The sequence below is a fragment of the Haliotis asinina genome, chromosome 11 (assembly GCF_037392515.1).
Source record: "Haliotis asinina isolate JCU_RB_2024 chromosome 11, JCU_Hal_asi_v2, whole genome shotgun sequence".
Lineage (NCBI taxonomy): Eukaryota > Metazoa > Mollusca > Gastropoda > Lepetellida > Haliotidae > Haliotis > Haliotis asinina.
The window spans coordinates 26050356-26062224 of NC_090290.1; the positions used below are offsets into that span (position 1 = coordinate 26050356).

The following is an 11869-nucleotide window of genomic DNA, read 5'->3' on the forward strand; positions in this document are numbered from 1 at the left end:
AGTCTTGAACACTCACACCATGAAAGGGTCGTATTAGAACAGAGGTTACGTGGTAAGATATGACAAGTAACCACTGTGGGAAGAGAATGCAGTGTACAATGACATTCAATCCATCAGATAACCTGGCATCCAGTTAAATCATATGAGCATACATTGCTGTAGATGCATTGTAACAAAGAATCCCCACTAGGGTAGACTTTCTAATTAAGCACTTAATCACAATGCGTCCAAAATAGCAGTCAGTACAAGAAAGAACACATTTCCAGGACACTACAATTAGCCAGACAGAGACAGAATCGTCCACAAGAGTGAAATCTTGAAATTTGCTTTAAACTCTATGAGCCTTTGGTTCAGGACAAAAATAAACATGTACATGTATACAGTAGCTCTTTTGAACATGATGTACAAAAACATTACGATGATACATATCCTTGACAAGATGTAACTCATGGACTTTATTCATGAATATTGTCATGGACACTGGAGAATACAGCTCTGGCAACAAAATACCCTATAAACATTGTGAGTGACATCAAATCTGACAGTGCAAGGGAAGCAACTCCTTAGGTTCATTGTGGCTATTTCAAGGGAAGCAAACAGCTTCATCAGTTAAAGTAAAGACTGACACTGCTTTGACACCAGTTTACCACAATATGCTTTCCTATCTATATATATACTGTATTATTATATTTATAATGTATTGTATTATTATTAAGAATGCATCCAAGTAGATATCTATATCAATGTTATCAATTCCTATTATCTGTTGAATTCAGGAAACGTGCAACATGGCCTCGTCACGTCAGTGCTTTGTTATTTCATTATGGTCTTGGTACTGCTTGGATTTCCCAAGATGTTGGCGATACAAAAATGTTTCTATATATGTTTACCGAAAGAATTAACAACTGCTCCATGTAAGAGTGGCATCTTTCCCTAGATGCTCCTTCGCTGTCGTTTTACAAATCACATAAATCGCTGCTGACTTGTGAAAAATATCTATCATTGAACATAAGTAATAAACTTAAACGTCTTTTCACGTTATTCAGATCAGGATCTAGTGCACTTGGTATCAAATATACTAGACGAAGTATTGCCTCTTGCAATGACGACATTGTGTTATGCAAACACTGTAAAAGTATCGAGGATGAAATTCATATTGTTTATATTTGTAAACGCTATGAGGAGATGTGTCGGTGATACATTCCAAAAACAGTCCATGGATACTATTATTCCCTCCATAGCATATGTACATCATCAGACATTAATATCATAAATAACTTTGTCAAGTGCTTAGAACATGTTTATTCTGCTCCTGTTAGCGTTGTTTCATGAAACTGGTAACCAAGATCACTATTGTACCATCTTGTTCTATGGGTCGTATGGCCTTTATACAAATAAACCCTTCTTCTTCTCTTCTTCTTCTTCTTATTTTTCGTTGAGAACCAGTATATCGGGTACAACAAGTTCTATCATTATGTCTAAGATTTATGTCCACAGATTTTCATTTTCAACTTATGTTCCCCTTAATTGTAACTGACGAAATGGCACATTTTTCATTCAATAAATGCTTAAGTTCAAACATCACAATGGTCAACTCTCAGTTCCTTCATTTTTTGGCTTGAATTTCTGGAAAAAGTCCTGATCTATTAGACATAAGTGAATTCTGATGCCCAAATTGGAATCAGTGGTGTCCAATTACCGTATGTACCAAATTTTGTTTAAATACACCAAAAAACAGCAAAGTTTTGGGGAAATTTAGATATTTTTACGAAAAAAATGGTCCACAAATTTCCGGTAAATATGAACAAAACTGATCCAAACCGGGACCCAGAATTTTGACACTTCATTTGCTTCTAAAATATTTATTTATGGTCCGACTTTCAAAAGGAAAAGTGATCTGAAATCAGTGGAATGCCAGCTATCAGACAATGTTATTTATGATTAGTTATCTGTAATATGAAAAAATCATGTGGTATAGCTACTTAAAGACAAAAAGAGATACTACAATCAGTGACTAATGAAACTGCCTGCTTTCAGAACCAAGACTTCCACTTTTGGGTCTTTGCAGGTAGAAAATGGGCGCTGCATCTACACTAAGGTTGATTTAAACATATTTTATTCACAAATGTGAACGGGACTGGGGACAAGTTATCCAACTTAAAATACCTGATCCCCAATATTTACATACATACATTTTTAATTGTATACATCTTAGAAAAGAATAGAGAGAAGAGATAGGAAAATGAAAGAGAGGAAGGAACAGAATTTATGTAATCAAACAAAACGTTCCGACTGTTGAATATAAGTTTGCACACATTTAAAAATGTATTCATTCTGTTCAGTGGTCGTATCAGGACTCACCATAGGGTCCCTAATATACCGTCATTCAGGTCATACTTCAAGAAAGTAACTTGTCCTGACTTATTTTCCACTTACCTTGATTCTTATGACATAATCATGATGATGCAATTATGAAAGAATAAATCAACATGGTATCTGAAATTCTTCAAAGTTGGTGAGGTAATACAAGACACTATTATGGATGACAACTTCTTTAATTCTTTTAAAAGAATTAAAGAAGTTGTCATCCATAATAGTGTCTTGTATTAACATGGAATCTGATGATAATGTTTAGTGGGCTATTTACTGAGAAGGGATAAATAGCAAAGAAAGATAACTCTACTTTATGGTCATTGTTAAATGTAATAGCTACATTTTGAGCAGATATGAAATGAAATTCAAGTTTATATACTGTTTGAAACTGCAAGCAGAAATTATGTAGTAGGCCATGGACAAGTAAGACACCATTATTTGATTGCCTGAAATGAAAACTGACTTGTCCCAAGCGTCAGGCAATGGGATTTTTTAACCCCTGATATATATCAGACATTTGTATAGTGTAACAACAGGATACACTGTGCATAACTCAACATATAGTTTTATTAATACTGTATATCCCAAGACTGATTTCCAAGAAAAGATGTAGAAACGTTTGGGGTCTGGCTTAACATACACTGCACATACCATTTTGCTACTGATGAGTCAAGTATGGACCACAGCCTATCTTTGAGTTCACCTAATCTATGGTCAAATACAGTAATCATCAAGATTCAAATGAGTGTTTTAAACACAAAATAGACCCCTCTATCAGTTCATGGTCTGTTTAATAAATGTTACCACCTTGTGGAATGGTGAAAGTTTCCAAGCAATTTGGGAAAAACATTTATAGCATTATAATTAATAATAATCCATAGCATGTCCTGGTACTTCTCAAGGAGATCATGGAAGTTATTTTCAGGTAGTCACACTTAGATCCAATAATTTGTGAAAATCTGAAGGCAGAATTTTCTTCTCTTTAAAAAAACATAAATACTTGCTTAACTTCCGAGAAATAGCAAAAATAAAAATGACTAAGTGACCAAAACAATCAAGGCAATAAATTTTTAAAATGTTCCCAATAGACTGTCTTCAATTATATATTTCCATATGATGTGCATATTCAGTATTTTACACATCCCACAGTTCAAAACCCCAACATTTATCTTTCCCTGTTGACTTTCCAAAGGATACAAAGTGGGTCATATTTCCTGTAGCCTGCAGCAGATTGAGGTGTGACATTTTCAATCACATCCTACTAACAAGCTCACTTAAGCTGTCACTGTACTTGTGACATGCAGTCAGTTCACACTATGGTGTAGACTAAACATCTAGTTTCAGAAAAAAAGGTTTCCAAACTAAATTCCTAACAAGACAAAATTGTGCCAGGGGACAGGATGCCCCCACTGCTGTAGAAAGTGTTCCCTACACTGAGTGTGCTCTTCTGATTAATTTCTTCTAAACATGTTCAATAAACAACTATGCAGCTATGAGATGGACACCTTTCGAGTCCCAGTGAAACACATACACAAACTTCATCAATTCTGTTGAGCAGTTTTAGTGGAGAACTCATAGACTTCATCTCCTATAACACTATAGGAGAGAGAGAAACTCAACAAAATTTATTTAAGTCCAAACGGCATTAAAACTGGAAAAATAAATAAAATACAACATCAACATATGAGATATAAAGCACATGTGTAATCTAAATGAATTCCATCACATAGTTCTTGAGGAGAAATGAATAATGTACACTCCCATCATCCCCTATTACACCATCATCTCCTATTACACTATCATCAAAATGTACCTCAGTTCAAATGTTTCTTCACTTACAATGCCCCCTGTCATATATGGTGGGAGCATAAAAATAGTGAAAAGAAGCAAAGGAACTTTTTCTATTTTCAGACAAAATGAGACTTGAGACATATTGGGTATAATTTTATCAGGATCTGTATAAGAGACTAAATTTTCATATGGTGAAGTGGGCATTTACAACAACATACAGTGGAACATGTAGACTCACAGAATCATTGTAGTAATTATTAGTATGGGATAGGAACAGGAAAATCAGTTTTCAGCTGAAAATTCAACATTGTGTCATCGATAAGAATTGCTGGAAAATTGCCATCCCTGTTAGTACACTATGGTTGAAACTTAACAATTATAGATATTAAGGAATCTTCCACGATGGAAACCATCATTACTCACAGTGTTCTTCATTAGAACCAGCCTCTTAAGTTCTATCTGAACTATCTCATATATGCTTTTCAGAATATTCCAGCCTCAATAATGAATGAATAAAGACACATTTGCCAAAAATTATGACTTCATTACTTGAAGACTACTGCACATATTTAGAACAACATGAAATATTACAAGACACTGCAGTATAAAATGCTGTAACAGCAAATGTTCAAAACTGGGTCAGTAGTTACTAAATTAATATTCTCCATAGGTTCAGTTTTATTAAATAATTAGTCTACATGATGTTTAACAGCTTACCAGTAATTCGCTCCCACAACTTCCTGATTTCTGTCATCATATCCATTTGTATTGTTTGTCTCCAAAGGATCAACACATGTAGTCTTCTCTACAACTAAAACTTGTGCTTGTCCTGTGTGAGTTTGTATATGTATGTCGTGATGAGAATGCCTCAAAAATGCAACATCCTATTTCTTTCCTGTTCCATGACAAAGCGAAAGCATTCATCATCCTTGTTTATTAAACACCCACATAAGGATGTCATAATTTTGCATATCACATCTACTCAGCGTAAACATTAGGACATGTTATTACAACTGAAGTCAATAAAGCTAAACTGTTTGTCATATAACTAGAAACTGGTTCACCTCACACTGGTAAAGCACTATTTCAGGAAGGTATGTTGATAATATCCACACACGTTTGTAATGTCCATAATATCACTACAGACTTCCTCTGTCAGATATATTTCAGACATTCTAGCATCCCAGGTCAGAATAACCTGAAAGATATATACCACTGTACAGATCCTTTGAACTGTTCACTTTATAGGAACATGTGGTCAAAACCCACAGATACACAATCCACAACACCTTTCAAAAGAGGCAAATTCCTTTCTTCCTCTATCAAGTCATAGGATAGGATTTTCTGCCTCAGTTACCTCTCAACTGGGACATACAGCTAGTGTCGGAACATTCCCTTTATAGGCTCTCCCATATGTACTGGGCTTAACAAGGTTGAGAAGCTATCTGTCCCCTGGTTAAAGTTCAGTTGAAAATGTCAAACTGGGGGTCCCCATCCTGCCATTTGTCCTGAGACCAAGCACCATTAGTCCAGAAACACCAGTCCCCCAGCCAGGCACGCTGCTTACTCTCTGGCAACACCGATGACTCCTCAACAGATGTTTTTCTAAGCTATCATCTTCTCAGCAGAGTGATAATGATGATAAAGCTTCAGCCAAACTAAAGCCTTGTTGTCAGACTTCAAACACTGGCAGGAGAGACTGAAGCCCACCTTGATTCTGAGACTGCATCTTTGAACTGTGGTTCACACTTCTTCCAAGCCTGGCCTTAATTCTGTGGTCAATCAACTGTGATATGCTAATGGAGAGTACTCTGTAGGTACAATTATCACATCATCTTTAAGCATGTACTTAGGTGCAATGCAGAGCACAACAGGAATATTCCATATTTAGTGTCTGCAGAATGGTCAGAATTTATCAAGAAAGTCTGACCATTAACAATGACTGTAAAAAAAATATTTGCATGTCACATGTTTAATCTGAATTTATTTCATAATAACATTATGGAAGCATGAAGTTTGTAATTCTTTGCTTTATATTTGTATTTGATTACCCAGCTTCATCAGGTATGTCAGTCTTTAAAGAAATCAAAATGTATTTGCATTTTAATCCCTGCAACTCCATCCTTGATATCTTAGTTTATTCTATTCATCTGAAGATAAGGTACAAAACGGATTTATGCTAAACTAAATCAAGTTGTTTCAGATATGAAGTCAAACCAAACAGGCAGTTCATTTTGCTTTCTACAACTCTACTGGTCAGTGTTTCATTTTGACATGGGCTGGAGAGATTAGCTTTCCACAGTTGTGGTCCATATAGCAGGTATACATATAGCTGGTATGTGAGGAGCGTGCAGTAGCAGAAGCAGTGCAGGATGGAGAATGAGAGGCAGTTTCTGCTCACACACACTACTGTACAGATCATGTTACACTTGGTGAGGAGCATCTTCAGTCATAATCCTCTGCTGGGAATATTCACTCTATAGTCTGTTCCAGTTAACAATATCAATAATCTTCTTACCAATATCCACAAGTTGTAGTCCACAGCAGCAAGACGGCATCCAGGTACTGGTCTATGGTACCATACATGCCCCTTGGTTTCCCACATCAATACGATGTATGAACTTTCACCGGACATAGTTACCACAAAAACAAAGCTTACTTTTGTCTGAGCATGAACCACGATCGGGAAATTATATATATATTATACTGATTCCAATTTAAATAAGGACAAGTACTGCACACAGGAATCATGGCAAGTCAGTAAGTTTGGAAAGCATGTATTATTAAGAAGTAAAAGTACTATCCATCCTTGATATCTCCTGGGTACGCTGGATGCTATCTACAGATCAGCACAGTGATTTTATTACCTTTCTTTCCTCCCAATCAGACGTCTATGCTTGGACATTGAGCATACCCATTACAACTCACTTCTTGAATTATCTAACCGATTAAACTTGGCAACATAAATGATGCAGAGGTACTCTGAATGAGGTACAACAAGTTTTTGCATATATTTCAGACCTATCAATTTGTCAGCATGATTTCCCCTAAATCTGAGTGGTACTGCAAACAAGTAAACTATGTGAGATCCAGTGATGTTGGGCAAATTGTCCAAAGAGAGGTGGGGCACCTTGTCCCAAGTAATGCAAAGTAACTAGACCCTCTTGATTAAAAAACTATCCCTAACAATGTTTGACAATTTATTCTCAGTGATTAAGGCACTATGTCCCTAGTTTGATAAAGCAAATAAAGGTGAATCTGGACGATAAGGCAATCTGCAAGATATCTAGAGAATGGTTTTTATGCACTTAGCAGTATTCTAACAATATTACAGCAGGGACAGCAGCAATGGGCTTCACACATTGTACCCATGTAGGAATTTGAAACTGGACCTTTGGCATGATGAGTGACTGCTATAACTAGACTGCCCCACCATCCCGCAAGCGAGTAACTCAGTAAGGCATCATCAAGTTGAGACACAGTTCATTTTCATTCCATTAAAACAGAAACAGGTAAATAGTCCACATTTTGAAGCAATATAGAAATGAAGAAAAACCATGTTCTATCGATTGTCAACTTCATGGTTGCTTGATAACTTTGACAAAATGTCATACTCTTTGTAATAAAGAAGTTGACTACACATAGAACTTTTTTAGTCGTCTGTGCAACTTCTAAAATGCCACTCTGTCACCAGAGGACAGTTCATTTTCAAGATAGGATGTATTATTTGATATAAGAACCACTATAGTTCAATCAAATTCATGCAACTAAACGGGATAGAATTGATATTCTTATCTTGTTTGGTAAAATCAGGTCTAAGGATGTACTACCATTTTATTGTTTCTTTGAACTAGTTCTGAAAGTCATGCCTGTGTGTTACTGGTTTTACAAAATTAAACTAAGTTTCCAAGTTACAAAACCCTTTTTCCATTAATTATTTGAATAAATGAAAATAAGGAATGATTTGTAAGTTGATGACCTGGTGAGGAATACTGTTGCTGGTAGTAAAATTACAGTCAGACTGCCTCTCCGACATGTATTTATCATACTGACAGATACTACCATTTCCTGATGAGTGGATGATGCAATAAAGGGAGATAACTGTTACCTGTGTAGAGCTGCAAACAAAAGTTACAAGGCTCTGAAGTTCACCTGGTAAAATGTGGATGACTTCTAAATCTCACTCACTAACGGTACATTTTGGTATTTCATACTTCTTACTTTGTCATCGATAACCTTAATATCAACCAAATATAAATGGAATCAATCAGCCAGGGGTGTATGAATTTTCAATTACAAATGAGACAAGAAAATACAAAATGTTTTCATGTCCATATTTTGTGAGAAGCATGTTATTTTCTACATATATCCCAATCCTTATACCACTACTGATATATAAGACAGAAGGTTTTGTATGTCTTTTATAATGTCATGTATCTACTGTGGAAAGTACTGATGAATAACAGATGCCCAAAGGTTTTCATGACTGGTGACACAATCCTATTCAATTGCCATTTGAATCTAAAAGGTCTTTCAGAAGAATCAGTTCTTGTTTCGATTTAGGCAATAAACATTTAATAGCACACACAGTACAATTTTCATGCTGTGCTATCTCATAAAAGCTGGATTATGATGAATAAGAAGGTGATGATAACAGTAACATTACAATAATGTATCCTCAGTTGACTATGTTATATGAGTAAGCCAAGTCAACATTTTGAGTTGTATTGTCAAAGTTAAAATGATATTAAACCTGCACCAAATAAAAATGTCAGTAAACCTGGAAAGACAACACCAATAATGCACATCTCTTTGCAATCATAAAATTAAAACATAAACATTATTAGCAGGATTAGCTATGAGAATACTTTTTAAAGAACAAATAATCAATACAATCATTACCTCTTTCATTTAAAAAGTGCAACATGGAAGTTTTGAATTATTAATGCAATCTTCATACCGTCTCATTATAATGGTCATAACATGGCTCTTCTATTATATGAATTTTACAGCATCTCTATTAAACATTCCTACATTTTATGTTTCAGGATGGAAAAACATCTTGGTAGTAAATGATGTTATAGAGAATATTAGTGCCATTATAGAAAACGTAGTGCTCCAGATAATTATGTATTCAGTAAATGTCTAATTACTTGCTATTATTCCCTAAAAGGTAAATAATGACATCATCCAAAGATGTAAAATTGGCTCGGGGAGAAGCGGTTTCAGCTACAAGCATTTATTCCCAGGATGCATGTCATACTACACAGTATACAGTTCCATGGAAAGAATCATCCGCTTTTCAAATTCTTACTCGAAGAATACCATAACGTATAATAGCACATAATTGTATGTGTTTGACGCGAATCATGAAGGGAGCATGAATGTCGTGGAGACCTTACTGACCGCAAAGCCGGTTTGTTTACACACGGTAGTTGAATATGTCGCCTTTCCATTTGCACAGGGTCACATCGGTTTGCTCATTTTCGGTATGAGACTATATAATCATATTGATGTAATTAAATCATAAGCAATTCACACTACTAAAAACATACATTATGCATACGCATGCACCACGATGTCACATACAGGTAAACTACGTTTTGTGTTCGGTGACACAAATGACAGGTTTTTGTCTTTACAGGTGTGCTAAGTGACGATATCAAATAAAGATCCCATTTTGCTTACCTTACAGTCTACTCCCCAAGGGTTGTTGGATAGCTTCGTGCTTCACCATCTATCCTTGTTTTGTGATAAAATGTGGTAATGAATTAATAAATCGTCCAGTAGGTGAAATAAAACACCACAGGAAGTGCTCATCCCACGACAAAATGGCGGCGGAACAACAACATCATCACGTGACCATATGGCACGCTGTTGTCGCCACCAAGTGGCTTGTGACAGGAATAGACACTATAGACACTATACCCACAAGTGATTTTACAGGACAAGACAAGATTTTGAATCGAAACATGTTTTAGTATCGAAGCGTCAAACTGATGGGACACGAACGTTAATTAAACCTTACAGGGCTTTCACTTCAAATACAGTAGTTTTATCATTCAAAATGACGTATGATATATGTGAAACACATACGTCATGTAATGTTGTGGCAATGATGTCATGATAGCAACGAATATTTGACATTCTGCTTATGAAATCAGAGCGAAACATTTCTTCATGTCATAGACTCTTTATAAAGCGTTAGCTAGTCACGACGATGACCTAGGCTGGATTACATTGGTGAATATGATGTGTGAAGCCAATTTCTAGTGTCCACCGCCATGAGTTTGCTGGAAAATTGTTGAAAGCGGCGTAAAACCACACCCACTCACTCACTGACAATTTTACCGGTTATAGTCGGTATCCAATCAAGAGTTCATCTGGTTGGTTGGGAACATAGCATTTCTGGAAACGGAAATTTCTGTTAATCATTGGATTGACGGACGCAGAGTCGATTATATTTACTGACCGCCGCCATATAGTTGGAATACTGCTGAATGCCGAGTACAACTAAACTCGCTCACTCACGTGTAGGTTGATCAAGTCATCGTAATCCATTTGCGTAAGTCGATGATCTTAGCATCAGTCCCTGGATTGTTTGATCCTGATTCGAATATCGCCCAGTTCGGCGTTAAACAACAAACACGGCGGGAAAGTAGTTGTAATTGAGTGTTGCCAAAATTCTCCAGATGCCAGGGCAGGAACACCACAAATAAACTTTGAAGATTTATATAGATTTAGAGAATTGAAGCCGGGCAGTATGAGTATATATAGTCGTCATGTACTTTTACCTCTATAGGCTAGACAGAGCCAACGTATTAATGCAGAGGTTAAGTCTCTTTTGATTTTCTCAGAGCAGACGTACTATTTACCACGTCTATAGATCCACACTGAAAATGGACTTAAACCGCAAGTATGCGCAATTGCCATTATCACCCTTATATACGCTATGTAATATAGATTTGGCAGGAGACAAAATAGTATAGTCGACATTCTTCGATATTAACATCGAATTGAAATAAAACCCTCATGGCGTTTTCACGTATAATCAGTCCTTGAACGTAAACCCTGTGACATCTGATTACACATCCTTTAGTCATATGCTCTGGGGAAGCCAAGTGGTTTAAGCGTTCGCTCGCCAGACCGAAGATCCGGGTTCCACATCCCCCACATGGGTATAATGTGTGAAGCACATGTGCATTTCTGGTGTTACTCCCGTGATGTTGGTTAAATACTGATGTGTGTAGCGTAAACTAAGCTCACTCAGTCGCTTCCTTTGTCATTAAAGACATGAATGTAGCCTCTCATCTAGCACCAGTGTGTATGTAAATACGAGGGGTGATAAATGAGATGTGAAGACCAAATGACATTCTCACATTTTGTGGAGCTCCTCATAACTGTCCTCGAAGTTATGGCGTCATTGCTCGTGACTAAGAAATGGATTCCAACTAGAGATTTCTACATGCCAAGGAACAGATGTCCCAGATCACTAGAACAGAGTTCAACGCTCAGTGATTCCTGTCGTGACAAAGATATGCTACCAAATTGTTGTTGGTGATGACATCCATCTGGCAGGCCATGGCAAGATTCGTCACATCATAGTACATCCCTATTCCAAGGCCGTAGTTAACTTTACTGACTTAATCAACTTTAAAATAGTGTTATATCAAATCAAAAATAGCTGTGAAAATATTATTGGGGG

The 11869-nt window shown here is 36.4% G+C and overlaps 1 protein-coding gene across 13 annotated transcripts in view; it reads right to left on the reverse strand.

Annotated features, from left to right (window-relative positions):
- Window positions 1-10030, reverse strand: part of LOC137256387 (tyrosine-protein phosphatase non-receptor type 4-like) — a 121595-nt gene extending 111565 nt beyond the window's left edge. For 3 of the 13 annotated variants that reach the window (XM_067794221.1, XM_067794218.1, XM_067794216.1), the window contains exon 1: window positions 4882-4958. In XM_067794221.1, coding sequence (XP_067650322.1) covers window positions 4882-4927 — 46 coding nt within the window. In that variant the 5' untranslated portion in view covers window positions 4928-4958. Of the gene's footprint in view, window positions 1-4881; window positions 5743-9852 lie in introns of those variants that run through there. The other 10 variants (XM_067794233.1, XM_067794232.1, XM_067794231.1 and 7 more) reach the window with 8 other exon arrangements.
- Between the last annotated feature and the right edge of the window lie 1839 nt (window positions 10031-11869).